Source organism: Tympanuchus pallidicinctus, unplaced genomic scaffold (genome assembly GCF_026119805.1).
Source record: "Tympanuchus pallidicinctus isolate F22 unplaced genomic scaffold, pur_lepc_1.0 scaffold3, whole genome shotgun sequence".
Taxonomy (NCBI): Eukaryota; Metazoa; Chordata; class Aves; order Galliformes; family Phasianidae; genus Tympanuchus; species Tympanuchus pallidicinctus.
The window spans coordinates 5,544,734-5,562,001 of record NW_026294747.1 but is presented as its reverse complement, the minus strand read 5'-3'; the positions used below and the strand labels follow the sequence as shown (position 1 = coordinate 5,562,001).

The window sequence follows — 17,268 nt, the reverse complement described above, 5'->3', positions numbered from 1 at the left end:
GGCCATGCTATATTGAAAAGGCTTTTTGTCTGAAGAAGCTGTATGCGTTCAGCCAGACAAATTTGGAGGTAAATTAAGGAGACATGAGCCAAGAGAATTACCAGGGTCATACACATCTGCCATCCTATCTAGTAATTTTGCCAGAAGCTGGTACTGCAAAGACAGCACCCAGGGAACACATGCCTTTCTCTGTCCTAGTACACACTGAATGTGCACATCTAGGCTCAAAGACACATCACAATGGCTCTTCAACTGATTTCTACTGAACTCACCCCACCATCTCGTGGTCTTTCTAAGTATTACTCAAAAACCCCATTGGCTGCAACTTCTGTTGAGCTCCAGGGAGTCTGTGGTTCTAACCTCATCTAATCTCTGACATCATCTGAGCTCTGACCCAAGTGAAAAAGACAGTGCAAGATAAAGTGACCCACTTGTTGGTGTCAGGGGAAGGGTATCTGCCAAGGCCCTGAATCCTCTCATTGCCTGCCTTCCTTTTCCTTCTTAGAAGGTCTGGCTTTAGACCTGAGGTACTCACCAGTAAAACCAGGCTGCTCCCCAGTGCTGGGAATTTGTTTCCATTTCCAAGATGTGAAGGAGTCACAAATCCCTGCTACTGTCAGAGGCGAGGAATCACTCTAGGACAGATGGATCTTTCCAGTGACCTTGATCAGGGTTTGCCTGGCATGATGCAGGTCAGTGTTATTTTTCATGGGGTCCCAGCTCCTGTCCACCCCTGGAACCAGCCTGTGTTTCCCTTTTTCCCTACCTTCTCATGTACAGAAAGGCCATAGCTTCAGTGGAAAAATACCAGCTGAACAGACTTATCCAAAGCCCCAAGAAATTAGCACAAAGAAACCACACTTTGCCCCACACATAGGGACAAGTGAACTGGGTCTTCTCACTAGACTCCATCTCTTCCCTCAAAACAAACTGAACAGAAAAACCGAAACACAAAGCAGGGACTCTGGATGGGACGAAGAACACTTTGGACTTGAAAACAGGGGACTGCAGGAGAAGTGGGGGTGGCTCCCAGGGAGGACAGCAGGGGAGGGGAGGGGACACCGTCATTTACACCAATCAGGAGAAGCTGTAATCTATACACAGTGGTATAAGCCAAGGTATATTACATGAAAAGAACACACTGAGTGCATGGAGTTACCCACATCGGGTCAAACTGGCACAGTGGTCTTGAACAAGACCCTTGGAATTGCAGTTGGTGTTTGACATTGACCTATCTAGCTCGCTCTCTCTATATAGATATGTATAGAATTTGTGTGCATGCATTTGTCTCAAAAGGAGCTGTACAGCCAGGCTGGGTTTCTCAGCCCACCCTGTCTTGGTCTTCATTTTTTCCGGGCGAGGAACGCCACTCCCACAATCACCGCCAGCGCCGCCACCGCCACTCCTCCAACGATGATCAAGGGCTTCATGTTGTCGAAGATGCTGCCTGGTGACTCCTCGGAGCCATTTCCCTTGTGGTCAGAGTCAGGGGACTGGCCAGTGGCCTCTTGTGTCTCCGTGGCGGCTGCACTGGGTTTCAGGTTGCTGTGGTTGTTCACAACAGCAGCATCGCTGCCGGCCTTCTTGGAAGCAGTGGCAGGATTAGGCTGTTCTTTGGGGGTATCCTTCTTGTCTGCATTCGTAGCAGGCCCAGGGCTGGGCTTTTCTGGCTTTCCAGAGCTGGGGGCCTTGGCATCGGGTTTGTTTCCACTTCGGATGTTACCCTTGGAATCCATCCCTGTGAGTGCTGCAGGTGGTCTGGACGCCAAGCACAAGGGCGGCAGTCCTAGGTCTTCTTTGCCTTTTCCTTGCTCCTGAGTGAAATAGGAGCCACAAGAGCAGGACAGCTCAGTGCCTGGAGGTGATCGCCTTGGGATGATGTTCACGTTGGTGGTGTCCTACCTGGACATGATACAGCACCTGGAAGAGAAAGGAAAGCGATGAGAGCTGGGTGAAGAAGATAGAACGAGCTACTGGCATCCCGCCTGAAGAGGAGAACAAAACTGTGAGAGCTGTGAGCTGTAGTCAAAGTATCTACTGTAGTGCCTTCACTTGAGAGAACACCAAATACATCACACCAACCTTTGCTGAAGTCTGCTGCAGCTACACTCCATTTACAGAATAAATCCCTAGCTGTATGCAGTGTCCTTTATCTGTGGCAAGATGTACTCATGTCCAACCAAATTTTAATTCCTTGATGCCTTCCTCCTGGGTAAAGGGAGAACAAGTTGTTCCGTGGGAAAGAAGATCAACAGCTTGTCCCTGACCATAACTCACCCTTGCCCTTTTTGTTTTGTAGAACTATCCCAACTGAAGTTTAGGAAGTGGTTAATGTGTGATATCTCCGTCCACATAGAGACTAATAAATGGATTAGGTTTCTCAATTATCAAAGCTACTGTAAGGCAAGGTAAGGGACAGAACCTCAGCTGCTGCAGCGTGGTGTATGGACTCCAGTGAATCATTTGTGTTGGAAGGGACCTTTAAAGGTCATTTAGTCCAACTCCCTTGCAATGAACGGGGACATCTACAGCTCAGTCAGGATGCTCAGAGCCCCATCCAGCCCAACCCTGAATGTTTCCAGGGACAGGCTATCCACCACGTCTCAGTGGCAGGCTCCTGTCTCCTTGCAGTGGTTATCTAGGTTTGCCTACAAAACATCACCCATACTGCTGACAGAGATGAGCTGGAATCATTTTTTTCCAAGGAACTGATGAAAGCAGCCTAAAGATAATTCAGCAAGTTCACCTAAGGCAGCCATCTGGGCAGGGTGAGATGGGAGATGGAGCTCCCCAGCTGCCTCCCTGAGCACAGGGGACAAGGAGAGGCTTGCCATCAGCACCACATCAGGTTTGAGTTGGGAAATGATGAATAAAAAAGAGGAAGCCATCAGATCCGAGTCACCTGCTTCATTGTCTCCCAGCTGACCTTTGGTGCTGCCAAGGGCTCTATGCCTGCTAAGTGAAATATGAGCTCAGTCACTGTCTGGGTTTAGAAATAGAGAAGCTCATCAAAAACCTCTCCAGATAGACATTGCTTCCATAATAGCTCAGAGGACAGATCTCTCCTTTAATGGTGGACAAGGAGAGGGTGCCAGGGTTGCATCACTGCTTCACACTGTTGCCTCTTCTGGGAACCAGGCTAACAGATGATGGGTTTTAAATTTCTGCCTAGGCAGAAATGATGGTCTGGAGGAGACCTACTCAGAAATGCTAGATTTGGGTTCAGAGCAAAACCAGGCAACAGTTTCCTGCTTAGTGCGAGAAAAACTGCCCTGTCTCCTCCTCTCCATGGAACCATTTCTTGTTCTATGGCCAGCATTTCCTCCAGCATCAGTGAACTGGAGTTAACCTGGGGAACTGCAACACCAAAATCACTGGAATCAGTATCTCCCATGGTACACCGTGCTTCTGGCCATGATACTGGTATGCTGTATACTTCCTTGAACAGAGAACATATTTCCCATTTGGGTGATGGCTTTGTGGCGTGGAGACTTCCAGAAGGCTTCTCATCTACCTCATATTTCTCTTTTAGGGTGGATGGGTTGTGGCTGAACAGGATTCAGTGAGGTGGAGCCTGAAAGCTCCAAGTGACTTCAGGTGATCCAAGCTGACCAGTTTTGAAATAAATAATTGAAAAGAGGCAAATAATCTGTACAAATGGTTTTATAACCAGCATTGAGCAGGATATTTGCTAGCCTTCTCCTTGGATTTTCAATTCAGTCTCACTGAAACTTCTCCCAGGGAACAGAATCAAACCACCTCTTCACTCAATTAAAACACAGCAACCAAATGCCCACTTAGATGCTCTACATAGGCTGGGTCTACTTTGTCTGCAGCTGAGCAACACTTACTGACATCACTGAGTTTGATATTAAATCATTTTGGGAACCCAAACTACCACCCCTCGTGCTTCACTGAAGATTATCATGCACTTGGGCATCTTGTACCACACAAACCTAATTGCAGATGCTCACTGAGATTAAGACCTTCCCCGTGGCCTGGGTGTTTGTAGATAAGCACATGCACTTGACCAGGAGTGTTGTTTTCCTTGCTCATTTTGCAGTATCTCTCTAAATGACATCTGCCTTGTCTTTTCCTTCCTATTGCCTCCAAAGGACACTGATAACCAAGTCTGGAGGCATTTAAAGATGTTAAAGATGTGTAGATGCGATGTTTAAGGCTGTGGTTTCATGTTAGGCTCAGCACTGCTGGGTTAATGGTTGGACTTTATAATGTTGGAGGTCTTCTCCAATCTGAATGATTCTATGATTCCATAATGTTCTTAGTAGAAATGCTAAGTGCATCCAGAGGCATATTCCTATGTACTACAGCTGTGGTCATTTGCAAGGCTCTATTCTTCTGGTTTGAGGAAGAAGTAATTCTCATTTTACATCTGGTGCAGTGATGACGCAGGCCACGAAGAGAAAGTGAGGCTCACAATAGGAGCAGACTTTGAAGTTCAGACAGGGAGAGCCAGATTCATCATATCATAAATATTCAATTACCTACACGGTGACGTCAGTGGCAATTAGCTGGGCTGCTCACACTCCCTAGCATTGTGCAGCTATTCTGCTTTGCTAAATATTTGCTGTTTTCCCCTTATGCAGATTCCAGAGATTTAAGAATATTTGGAAACCAAACTAAATTGAAATTCACTATCAGCTGTTTTTAAGTGTGCATGTGAAAGGCTTTCTGCCAGCGGTTTCCCTCTGCTAGGAAGCTTTGCCCTGCACTCCTTGCTGGACTATGTGAACGTGCAGAACACAGGTTTTGCATTTATTTCTTCCTGCCAACCCAGGCTCTAAAAGCAGTACAATGCATTCTGCAGAACTGATCCCAAAGCTGGCAATATCCACCAGACTTCCTAATTTTTCTCTCCTCTTTCTAGCCCTAAGCTTTCAAGGGCACCAGCACTGCTCATTTCCAAGCAACTCTGTAGCAGTCATCAGGCTCAGAGGAACAGCAATTTCCTCATTTTAGAAGGGCCTTTTTTCTCCTTCCTTTCCCTCATTCATTTCATCACATAAAGTTTTCCCTCTCATGGCCCATCTATCCACCTTTACTTTCTTCTCCATAGCTCATCACATCTATTTATTCCTCCTCAGCTGTTCCCTCCACGTCTACCCATTCCTCCCCCTTCCAGTTCCCTTCTGCCTCCCACACAGATGGTAGCACTGTAGAATGAGGTTTTCCGAGAAACAGACTTCATTCCCTCTGTCTCCCTGATTCTATGTCTTTGTTTAACAGTCTTTGCCCCTTGCAGAGAGTTTCCCACTTGCCACCAGCTCCCCCCAGGCTGGGAAAGGGAAGCAGAGAACTTGACACCAGCAATTAAGGAAAAAAAGGAAAAGAAAAGCGCTCTGAATTCCTGCCCATTGAAGTCCTTGGCTAGTTCTGCTTGCTGCAGCTCAAGGTCAGTGCAGTCAGACCCATTACAACAAGCCCCAGACAAACCAACAGGGAAGGAGCAGGTTTCCCTGGCTCCTTGAAGGGCACCTTTTCTGCTTCAGCCCCCCTCCCTGCCCACCACATTAGCAAGCGCATCTATTCATCTGTCTTCTGTGTGTGCAGATGAAAGCTGCATCAGTTCTGCACCAATTGGAGCAGATGAGTCATTGCTGGCTTTGCTGTAAGGTATCCCTCTTAGAAGGTCCTGTTCTCTGCCTCATTCCCGTGCCCCATAATCTTCTCCTCACACTTTTGAGTTAGAAAGAAAGCTGAAAAAATCTGCAAGGAGGAGCTGAGTGCAGGATGCAGTGTGAAGCTGCACCCCGCAGCTGTACGGGGTCTTCAAACATCACACTCACACTTTTGCTGATACTTGTACCGTATCAGCAAAAAACAATTCAGCTTACACAATGGGGCTATGCCTCTGAATTCATGCTTGCAGCCAAAAAGGACCATCCACAACCTCCAGGTGTCCTCCAGCTGAAAACATGGAATCATAAATATCCCAAGTTGGAAAGGACCCATAAGGATTGTTGAGTCCAGCCTCAGGAATTCCTACTGACTTCTATCAGGGCCATGCCAAAAGAACCTGAGTTGGCAGAAAAGACCTTAAAAATCTTCAGTTTTCCTTCCTTTACCTCCCTTTCAGATCTTCGTCTTTCTCACCTGTCTGGAAAAGCAATCGCCTAAAAGTTCACTTTTTCAGAATAAATAAGAGTGTGATAAATACCAGAGTTCCAAAGCTCCATTCTCCTGACTGTGAGTTAGCTGTCTTGGCTTTTGGGCAAGAAATTAAATGGGTCTCTTGGACTAGGCAAGCATTAATGCTTCTCCCTGCCCATCCCCACTGTCCAACAGCACAGAGAAGAATTTTCACTGTGCAAGATAGATGCAGAACACCAGTTGGTTTCAAGAGCTTCCCAGATCCATTTGCCAAGTTCGGTAGGTCTCAGCTGCCATACCTGTATTTGATCATTTAAGACCAAACCAACTTTCTAAGGAACAGAAAGTGGCTCTCTTCTCCAAGGAAGCTTCCCTTTACTGGGTGCAATTTGCACTTGCTGAGACCAGCTCACAGGACTTAGTTACCATTCATCTGTTTGCACCAGCTGGTAGATTATGAGCAGGTAATTTTAGCCTGAAGTCTGCAGATTTTGTTCCATTATTGCAGACTGCACATAAACAAGGAAATGAGAATTCAGCCACTTCAGAGAAGTACCTGAAAACTTACAACTATATGACTTCCCCAAAGGGAGGAAATAACATCAAAAACAGCATAGTTCTTAGTACCAAATATAGGGCAGCTGAGGGACCAGGCTGTTAGAAACAGGGTGCTACTGGAGGATCAGTGCTGTTGCTGGCTTCCAACATGACCTCTGAATGTCAAAAACATGTGGAAATGAGATTTATGTCGTACTGGAGGCTGAGCTGACTGATGCTAGATCTTCAAATGGAAGAAAGCAAGGTTATGTTGAGTATTGCCATTACCAAGAGGTCTTGGCTGAGGTGGCCAGGGGGAAAACAGCTGGAACCACAAGAACGAGAGGTGGTGGCCTCAAGTTATGCCAGGGGAGGGTCAAGTTGAATAGTAGGAAAAAAAATCCTCTCAAAGAGTGGTGCTGCATTGGCACAGGCTGCCCAGGGGGGTGGTGGAGTCAGTATCCCTGGAGGCATTCAAGAACCATGGAGATGTGGCACTGAGGGACATGGTCAGTGGGCACGGTGGAGATGGGTCAGTTGTTGGACTTGATATTAGAGGTTTTTTCCAACTTTGATGATTCTAAGGTTGTGAAGCCCAAGACCATTCTTACAGCTGTTTCTTCTCCCAGAAATAGCCCATAGGCAAATGCCCCCAATGCACCAAGGTGGCTTGGAAATGTGAAGAAAAAGCAGAGAGCTCATTTTGTTTCCCAGTGCTCCAACTCCCCAGTCCTGGTAGGGCAGACAGCCCTTCTGTCCCTGTCTGTGCTGCTGAGGCAACAGGCACATCAAAAGCAGCAAGATGCCATGCCTCCAGCCAGGCAGTGTGACGGCAGCGTACAGTGACTAAGCCATTTCCCATCTCCAAGAGGTGCTGTGGTGGCGGATGAGGTAATGCAGTACATCTCAGTGTTGCCATAAATCTCAGAACAGCTTTACGTAAAGAGTTTGTGTCATGTAGCTGGGAGCTTTTCAGCCACCTCCACTCTACTTTGGACTGCAGCGCCCAGCAAATGCAATAAAACAGCGTGAATGCATTCAGAGTGGGAATCGCATTCTATAGAAGCTCTTTTTGCAGGCTCCGTGTACCAGGGCTGGGCTGTGCAGCCCTCCCAAAGCCCAGCCTGGAAGCAGCAGCGCTGAGCTGCACCACTCATTGCTGCTGACCCACTTCCCTGGGATGAAATATTGATGGATCCTTCTCCCAATGTGCTGTTCGCTGCTTCTTGCATCCCAGATTAAATGCTTCCCACCCAACGAGCCCTTTGAATTTTGAGCATCAAGAAGCTGAGAAGCTTTCAGCAGGCAGCAGCCTCAAATCGCTGCTGGCAGTATCTGTGTCATGCCTGTGGCTGCATCAAGACCTGGAACCTCAGCCATCACATCCGCGGTCCTTGAGCCTCACAGGATCTGTGTAAATTAATGCCACAGTTCTGCTTTGTTACCTACTCTTACCCTCTGTGAAAATAACTCCAAGAGCCCTAATAAGAGCTATAAACCTGCTCGCTGTCTCGTGCAGACAAACCCTTCTTCATGTGCCTTGCAGCTGCATGGCAAGAAAAGGGAAAGCAGCATTGAAACAACCCAGGACACAGAATTTTGCCTCCATGGTGTCACTCCATGAGGCCATGAGACTGCATGAGAAGTCACTCCAGATCTCCGTTACTGGAACAAGGCTGTAGCCCTTTCAAAACTGCAGGGCATTAGATCCCAAGCCTTTCTCTGGGACAGCTTTGCTCAGCCGTCCTCCCAGAGCGCTGCCTGCTCCAGGATGAAGGCCACCACCTCCCCCAAAACCCTCAGGGTCTGCCCAGAGAACAGAAGAGCAATTCCCTGTTGTGTCCATCCAAACACCTAGCAGGAACCTCAGCAATACCCCAAATGCAGAAGTGCTTTTGGTACCTCCAAGCTTTGCAGTTCTATTTCCTGTGTGGTGTGCCAAGAGAGGAGATGGGGAGAGGATTCACCCTCCTAATGCTGCTTTTAAAGCCCCATCTTGACAGTCATTGCTCCCACTTCTCTCTGAAGTGCAACAGACACGAGCAAAAAAGAAAGCAAAAAAAAAAAAAAGAGGAAAAATAATAGGATGAGAAAAGAAAAAAAGGGTAATCTCTGACACTGTACAATAGCCCCAGGGACTGCAGTAAGCAGCAGCGGATTTGGCAGCTCTCTTCATTTTACGGGCATCCTGATAGACCCTTCAGATGGAAGCCTCTCATGGCATCAACCCTGCTGCATCTCAGCTGTGGCCAAAAAGATTGCAGATTCCATTCTGCAAGATCTGAAAACTGTTGCTTTGCAGCTGAAATGTGAGGAGCCCCTGCAGGTGGATGGGGAGTAATTCAGCAGTGACCTTCTGGGGATCTGGGAAGTCTCCAATGCAGGAAGGCTGCCCTATATCCATCCTTCCTCCCCGCATCCCACCACGGATGGAACCGCTGCACCACAGTTGTGGCCACCCGCCAGCCAAGGGATGAATATGTGCAGTTAGGGGAAATTCTAGATTTTTCTTCCTGCTGCAACTGCATGGGTGAGGGGCTGGAAAGAAGGGAGCTGCTGAAGGTCGTGGCTGTGAAGGTCAGAATGTGGAGGTTGGTCCCCGTTTGGAGCAGGGAGCTCTGTCCAGCTGCATCCTCCCATTCCTGACAGCATCCTGCCCAAGTCCCATCCAGGAGAAGAGGCTGCCACCACCTTCCTATGGCCCCAGCACCAAAGTTCTCCCAGGCTGATCTCAGATATGGCATAAAAATCCTCTCTCCCCTCCTCAGTGGGGACCAAGACCTCAGGCAGGGACTAAGCTAACACATCTCTGCACACATGGATGCAAAAAGAGCTACACAAAGAGGTGCACAAAGTGTTCCAGACACCCCTCATGCATTTCATTCCTATCTGATGTCCCCCTCCCGTTTGGCACACTAGCTGAAAAACCTCTCAGCTCTCCATGAGGAGCTTGATTTTGGTTTTGGTCTGTTTCTCTTTGTAAGCAACTTTTCAGCACAAAGCAGGGGACAATATCAAATGCTATCCATTTGGTATCAGAAATATAGCCTCACCCCAGCAGAACAACCCCCAGCTCCTAACCTGGAAAAAGGAAACATTTATCAGCCAGGGCTATTAATTACCAGCACTGCTTGCTCTGCATAGCCTCCTGCCTGTGAACTGCTAGCAATTAGACATTTAACATAGCATGATGCAGGCAGAAAGGAGCAGGAACACAGCTGGGAACCTGGCAACAGCCTTCCAGCGCTGCAGCCTCCATCCCAGCTCCCTGCCTCTATCCCTGGTCCTCCCTCCATCTCAGCTCCATGCCTCCATCACAGGGCTTCAGCTTCCATCCCATTTCCCAGCTCCGTCCCAGCTCCCTGCCTCCATTCCAGATCTGCAGCCTCCCTCCCAGCTTTCTGCCTCCATCCCCTCTCCCAGCCTCCACTCCAGCTCCCAGCTCTATTCCAGGGCTGCCTGACCTTGAAGGACATGTGCCGAGATCCTTGCTATTTTGGGTTAAGACATGTTGTTATTTATTAACAGGTATTAAAATCTCCCTCCCCTCTCTCCAAACTCCCCCCCGGTTAGTGGTATGCAGGGGGAAAAGCAGCAGCCTTACCTCTGTCCTCCAGTGCTGGCTCTTGCGCAGAGAGGAGGGATGGTGGCAGAGGAAGAAGGGAGGGTGGGGGAGTGGAAAAAACTTGGGAGTTTCCCACAATGCACCTCTGCAGACCGCAGGAAGATGGCGAGCAGGGGAGGAGGGCAGAGAGTGCTCCAATCCGGAGGGGAGGGCTGGGACAGGATGCCAAGGGGAAGGGATGGGGGGGGGAGGGGATGGAGGGGCATGTCTGACACCTCCGTGTCTCAGGGCTGTCCCCACAGCACTGAGCATGCAGCAATTGCAGCCACCACCTTGCAGCAGGGGGGAGAGAATGGGAGGGGGGCAGCCCGGCAATCTGAGATGCTTCTGAGTGTAGGGAAAAGGGGTAAAAAAATAAAAAATAAAAAATAAAGGGATTTTGGGGCTCATGGCACTCAGGATTTCTGAGGATGTTGTTAGAAATGCTCTCATACAAGAAATGCTTTGCATAGTGCAGGGAAGGAAGCTAAAATGTTGTATGGGGGGGGGGGGGGGGGTGGACTGTGGCATCTCTGTTCTCTTCTCCCTGAATCCTCCCAGGTTGAAACCACCTCACAGGACATTACTGGAGCCAAACCTTGCATTTCCCCATGGCCAGGTCCTGGGACTTCTTGTGGGACTTTTAGCTGGATTTGATCAGGAAGTAAGGGCTATGATGCTTGTCTGTGTTTGAAGCAAACTACAAAAAATCCATTGCAGGAGAGCGCAGGAGGAAACCAAGTGCCAGCACAGCACGCAGTGCTTCAGCTCAAGATGCAGCAAGGTGAAAGCAGCTCCTTCAAGGTCAGAGGGAGACCTTGTCTGTTGTATGGGCCTTGGACATTTGCCATAGGCTTCATGCAATAACTACAATAAATAATGTCATAGCAGGTGAAATCTGCAGTCATCATATTTACTTATAAGCATTTTTCCCCTTCAGTATATTATGGTTATCATAATTCAGCATCTCTGCTGCTGGTCCACCTGCAACTTGTTGTCTGCAGAGACTGCTCCTGTACACGAACAGACCTGCCAGCATCACCAGATTGTCATAATTTTAGCATGTTTTTCCAGTGCTGAGTCTGGAGCCCAGGTAGATGCAGCTTTTGAATGCCAGAATTCTGTGGGCTCCCTCAAGGGCTGTCGCAGCTAATAAGAATTCTCATTTTCATCTCCTGTTATGTGCTTTCTATCCTCCTTTCTCCAACCACACCTCCCCTATTTTATTCCATTATCAGAAAAATCATTGTCCACTGCAAAAGATTCTGCTTACATATTTCTTCTCCTAATAACGTTTATAGTACCCTATACTCCTAGTGGGAGGTTTTTTATTACAGTAGTTTCCACATTATTTATTCTGTTCTATAATAGGACTATTTGTCCTTGGTCATGTCTAGCTCTCATCGATGAAGCTTGCCTTTGGTTTATTATTAGTATGCTGTGTCCATACCTGATCATTACAACTGGTTTCTTTCTCAACAGTGTGATATGCACCTCGGTCAGCCAGAGCAGGACTGAGAAGATCTGATTGTTGTAAGGTCTGTATGGTAATTCTCCTGTCCATTAGTATTAATGCCCACTGCTACGCACATAGACGGCACTCCGCTGGGCAGCCTGATCCACAGCAGGGGTTGGAAATGAATGATCTTTAAGGTCCCTTCCAACCCAACCCAACCATTCCATGGTTCTATGATCCTTAAGACCCCTTCCAAACCAAACACTCTGTGGTTCTGTGATCTTTAAGGACCCTTCCAACCCAACCATTCTATGGTTCTGTGATATGATTCTGCTGCTCTGGTAGCTAGCATAGCATCCATTAAGACTATTTTTCATTATTCTCAGGAGACAATAATTTGAACAAGTTGCTGAAGTGAGCCTGTGTCCTACAGGTGCATTAGGAAGCCCTAGTATTGCCAGTGAAGGGTTTTATCTCTTCTCTTCAAAAAAACAACCCTGAAAAATGATTCTTCAGCAAGCAGGGTGGCAAAGAAACGGTTGGAGCTATAATTGAAAACCACTTGTTGTCTGCTGGTAGCTTAGCAATAATCACTGCCTTGCTAAAATAGGAGCAGTTCTCATGGTGAACACGTTTATTTGGCAGCACTCCATTGTCATTTGTCAGGATTTCCCATCAGCCTCGCTAATGGGACACAGTGAAAAATTATACAGGTTTATAATTTGTCAAGAAATGTTGTTTAAAACAGTCCTCAAAGATTTGGCTTTGGCTTCTTCAAGGCATGACCAGAAGATGCCTGACTTCAGCTTGGGTGCTGCATTTTCCCCAGGGCCGATCTTTCTGCCATGCCTGCAGAGTGGCTGTTAGAGTACTGTGAATCTGTCTCTTACTGCTTATCTCTGTCCTCTGGCCCTTTAGAATGGCTTTTTAATGTTTCTTGTATTACTTGTACAGAAATACATCTCTTCGGGTGTTGTACTCCTACCATCACCATTCCCATCCATCCCCTCTCCTCTGTTATCCACCTCCCTCCTTGCTGAAAGCCACTTATCCCATGTTAAATTTTACCCTTTTCTCCTGAACCTAGCTCATAACTGCTAGCAACCCTGTGTGATCTCTGCCAGGGAATTTCCCCATGTTATGCTTTTGGGCAGAATGTTCTTGTGCTTCATTGCTAGAGCCACCTGTGCCTCACCAGCAACAGGTTGGTGGGACCTGACATCATATCCCACCAGCACCTTTGTAATTATGCGTTGGCTTGTAAAGTCTTCTCCCAGTTTCTAGCTTTGAGTGACACCCTGTTTTTCTTCCCTCAATGATTTTCTGCCCTTCTGTGTCAGTGTTTTTCCTGCTCAATCTCTGATCCAGCAGCAACCCCCTTGTGAGCAGCTCTGTCCCTGTGAAGTTCACACCAATACCCCTCACTGCCCTTTCTGAATGGGTGTGAGACTGAGCCTCAAGCACCACTCTGGCTGCTCTTGGTTCTTATGTATTCTCAGGGATGTCTCATAACAATGTTGAAAGAGCACTGATTCCTAACCCTTGTTTCTTTCAGGTGATTTTCCATATCCCGCAATGGCAGGAGAAGAAAGCACCGTCCTCTTGGAAGCACTGGAAGGTCTCACACTGGAAGACTTCCAAGACTTCAAGAAAAAGCTGCCACACGTTGATAGCAAAGAAGGCTGGAACATTCACAGGGATGAGCTGGAGAAGTTCACCCATCCTCCCACACTCATCAGATTTATGCACAACAGCTATGGGGAAGCTGCTGCTATGGACATTGCCATCGGATTGTTTGAGGAGATGAACCAGAAGCACCTTGCTGAAAAAATCCTTGATGAGAAGGTGAAAGGTAAGCAGCCAGGGTAAATTTTTATCTCCTTTGGCTTTTGAGTGCTGGGGACAGGGAGAAGTCAGTAAAAGAGAAGGTTTCAGCTTTGTGGTGAGTCTGGAAAGTGAGGGTGTCCCACTCATCCTGTCAGCGTTCCTCTTCTTCCTTACCCCATAATGCACTGAGGCCACAAGCAGAGTAAGGCCTGTGGGGACAAGGCCAGGGTGCCTGGAAGGGGCAACAGTGTTCCTGTACAAGCAGTCACTGCAACCACAAGGTCCAAGCAGGCAGATGTTTGCTAAGCTGGAAGACACAAGGGACACCTTGGCGACATTCCTGGTAGGGCTCAGAAGAAGAAAGAGGGCTCAATGGAAGTGCATAACTGAATTTTATATCGAGGCAGAGCACTCAAATAAATGTCCTGTGCTGTTGCTGTGTCAGGAGCATGGCTGTGCTTTGGAACTGACTCCACTTCTGTCTGGTGCAGAGTACAAGCAGAAATACAGAGAGCACGTGGCCAGAGAGTTCCTGCAGTACAGAGAGGTGAATTCCTGGCTAGGGGAGAACCTGTCTGTGAGCGACCGCTACACCAACCTGACCATAGCCAGGAGGTCTTGGAATCAGCATGGAGATGAGCCTGGAGATGTCAGCTCTGACACTGTCACCACACAAACGCTCTTTGAACCCAGCAAAGACGGCCAACTGCAGCGGATCACAGTGCTGGTGGGTGCCACTGGCATGGGGAAGACGATGACAATCCGGAAGGTGATGATGGATTGGGTGGAAGGGACCCTCTGCACACAGTTTGACTATGTCTTCTGCATAGACTGCAAGGAGCTTTCCTTTTCCAAAGAAGTGAGCATGGTGGACCTGATTTCAAAATGCTGCCCTCAACAGCGAACACCAGCTGGAAGGATTTTGGGTAACCCGGAGAAGATCCTGTTCATCTTTGATAGCTTTGAGGTCCTGGGATTGCCCTTGTCTCAGCCCAAGGACGAGCTGAGCACTGACCCCACAGAAGCCAAACCACTGGAAACCACCCTGCTAAGCTTGCTCAAGAGAAAAGTCCTCCCTGAGTCCTCTGTGCTCATTGCCATGAGACCAACAGCTCTCCAGAGCCTGAGGCAGTGCCTGGAGGGTGAACATTATGTGGAAATTCTGGGGTTTGCAACAGCTGCAAGGGAGGAGTATTTCCACAGGTATTTTGGGAACGACAATAAAGCAGATGTGGCCTTCAGGTTTACCAGAGGAAATGAGGTCCTCTACAGCTTGTGTGTCATCCCCATCATGAGCTGGACTGTCTGCACCATCCTTGAGCAAGAGCTGTTCAAGAGGAATCATCTTCTTGCATGCTCAAAGACCACCACACAGATGATCTTGTTCTACCTCTCCTGGTTAACAAAGCACAGAGTCAGTAATGCCTGGTGGAACCTGCAGCAGTTCCTGCACAAGCTTTGCTCCTTGGCTGCTGACGGCATCTGGAAACACAAGGTCCTCTTTGAGGAGAAGGAAATTGAGGACCAAGGCTTGAATCAGCCAGAGCTTCTCTCCCTCTTCCTCAATGAGAAAGGTTTGGAGAAAGGTACAGACCACGGGAACGTCTACAGCTTCAGCCACCTGCACCTCCAGGAGTTCTTTGCAGCAATGTTTTACGTCCTGGAGGACCAGGAGGAAATGCTCAGTGACTCACGGATCCTTGCGAAGGATGTGAATATGTTGTTAGAAAGCTACCACACGTTTAGGACGGATTTAAACGTGACGGTGCGGCTCCTGTTTGGTCTGGTGAACCCCCAGTCAGTAGAGTATGCAGATGAAGGAATTGGGTGCAGAATTTCATTGCGACCTCGGGAAGATCTGCTGAGGTGGCTTCAGACAAGACACAGAGACCTTTGCCATCCCCGTACAGGGATGACAGTTGAGGATTTGGACACTTTCCACTTTTTATTCGAGACAAACGAAGAAAGCTTTGTGCAGAGCGTGTTGGGCAGATTCACAGGAATAGCCTTGCAGGGCGCCAAGCTGACGCTGTATGACCAGGTGGCTCTTTGCTTCTGCATCAAGCAGTGGGCTGGGCTGCTCAGTGTCACCCTCCGGAGCTGCTCCTTCCACCAGCAGCATCGCAGGCAGGAGCCAGCCAAGGGTTTTCCCTGGTGAGTACTGACTCTGTGCTCTGTATCCACAGAGGTTTCCCCTTTTCCCTTGCAAAGCAAAGTTCTGGAACATTCTGGAATTGTGAATGCCTCTTTCAATCCAAACACCACCTCCTGTCCTCACTGATGGTTTAGTCCCTTAGTGGAGGATTTTACCTCTATTTGGTGAGAACTGTGAGACAACGTGGCCATACTCATCCCCTTCTTCCTAGGCAGAGCTGGCGGCAGGAGGAGCTGCACTCACCTCTGTACCCACTGTGCCAGGCACTGGGGCACCCAGGCAGCTTACTCCAGAGCCTTAGGTATGGATGGCCCTGCCCTGAGGCACTGCGTGGGCACCTCCACAGGGTGAGGGGCTGCACTCCCTGTGTGCTGCAGGGCAGTGGGGCAAGGTGTGCCTCCCTCTTGCAGGCTGCAGTGGTGCGGGCTGACAGAGGGTGACAGTAAGGCACTGGGGACACTGCTGGCCACACTCCCCAGCCTGGTCCACTTCGAGCTGGGCGACGGAGCGCTGGGTGATGATGGTGTGAGGATGCTCTGCGCCGGGCTGCGCCAACCTGACTGCCGCCTGCGTGTCCTGCGGTGAGCAGTGCCAGGATGCCGCCTTCCCTGCGCGTCCCCGTGGGAGCGTGTCCCCAAGCATCCTCCAGGGAGGCCGTGTCCCTCTGTCCCACCGTGGCTGGGAGGCACGGGGGGACCGGCACTGCTGAGGCTCTCTCCTGCAGGCTGCGGTACACCCACCTCACCAGTGCCTGCTGCCAGGACCTCACCGTAGCACTGGGCACCAGCACGTGCCTGGAGGAGCTGGATCTGTCCTTCAGCGCCGGGCTGCGGGACGACGGCGTGACGCTGCTGTGTGAGGGGCTCCAGCACAGCAGCTGCCAACTGCAGGTGCTGCGGTAAGGGCACACGGCACTCCGCACACCAAGTGGCTGCAGTGCCACCACCGTGCCCTCAACGCTGCGATCTCCCCTTTGCTCTGCAGGCTGGGGAGCTGTAGCCTGACCGGCGCCTGCTGCCAGGCCCTGGTGGCATGGCTTGGGCACAGCCACAGCCTGAAGTGCCTGGACCTGACTGACACTGAGCTGGGAGCTGGGGCCTCGCTGCTGCTGCGGCAGCTCCGCCATCACAACTGCACGCTGCAGACGCTGGGGTGAGTGTGGCCATGTGGACTTGGGGAGCAGGCGGGTCCTGCTGGTGCTGAGGCTGTTTCTCTGTATTCCTTGAAGGCTGAGCACATCCACACTGAGCAAGGATGCGCTGCAGGAGCTGGTTGCCCTGCAGGCACTAAAACCCAACTTGAAGGTCACAGATCTACTGGAACACGAGGCCCCAGAGACGGGTGCCATGGCACGACTGACCTTCCAGCGCAGCGTCTGGGCAGGCAGGGGGGCAGCTGTTCAGGGGCGAAAGGGGCTCCCCTCCTGTCGGGGAGCCCCTCCCCACAGTAGAAGCCTGCGCTAGCCGGGCTGTGCCCTGCTCTTCCTACTGGTAACATTCCCCCCTGGTGCCAAAGGAAGGCCAGCAAGTTTCCAAGCAGTTTGAGGGCTTGAATAAAAAAGGGACGTTCACACTGAAA

General features: G+C 49.5%; 2 protein-coding genes across 3 annotated transcripts in view; one reads left to right on the top strand and one right to left on the bottom strand.

Moving 5' to 3' along the window:
• Positions 1–17,268, top strand: part of LOC128087086 (NACHT, LRR and PYD domains-containing protein 3-like) — a 26,193-nt gene extending 8,925 nt beyond the window's left edge. The window contains exons 2-9 of one of the 2 annotated variants that reach the window (XM_052696354.1): positions 11,735–11,790; positions 13,264–13,560; positions 14,027–15,689; positions 15,902–15,991; positions 16,101–16,271; positions 16,415–16,588; positions 16,675–16,842; positions 16,919–17,268. In XM_052696354.1, the coding sequence (XP_052552314.1) occupies positions 13,284–13,560; positions 14,027–15,689; positions 15,902–15,991; positions 16,101–16,271; positions 16,415–16,588; positions 16,675–16,842; positions 16,919–17,153 (2,778 nt within the window). In that variant the 5' untranslated portion in view covers positions 11,735–11,790; positions 13,264–13,283 and the 3' untranslated portion in view covers positions 17,154–17,268. The remainder of the gene's footprint in view (positions 1–11,734; positions 11,791–13,263; positions 13,561–14,026; positions 15,690–15,901; positions 15,992–16,100; positions 16,272–16,414; positions 16,589–16,674; positions 16,843–16,918) is intronic. The other variant, XM_052696356.1, reaches the window with a different exon arrangement.
• Positions 1,344–1,736, bottom strand: CEND1 (cell cycle exit and neuronal differentiation 1). The gene has a single exon (XM_052695604.1). It carries the CDS (start codon positions 1,734–1,736, stop codon positions 1,344–1,346), a length of 393 nt encoding a protein of 130 aa, XP_052551564.1.

What these genes read in the sequence shown, in the direction of transcription:
- CEND1 (XM_052695604.1), bottom strand. Translation starts at nt 1,736, where the DNA reads ATGGATTCCAAGGGTAACATCCGAAGTGGAAACAAACCCGATGCCAAG.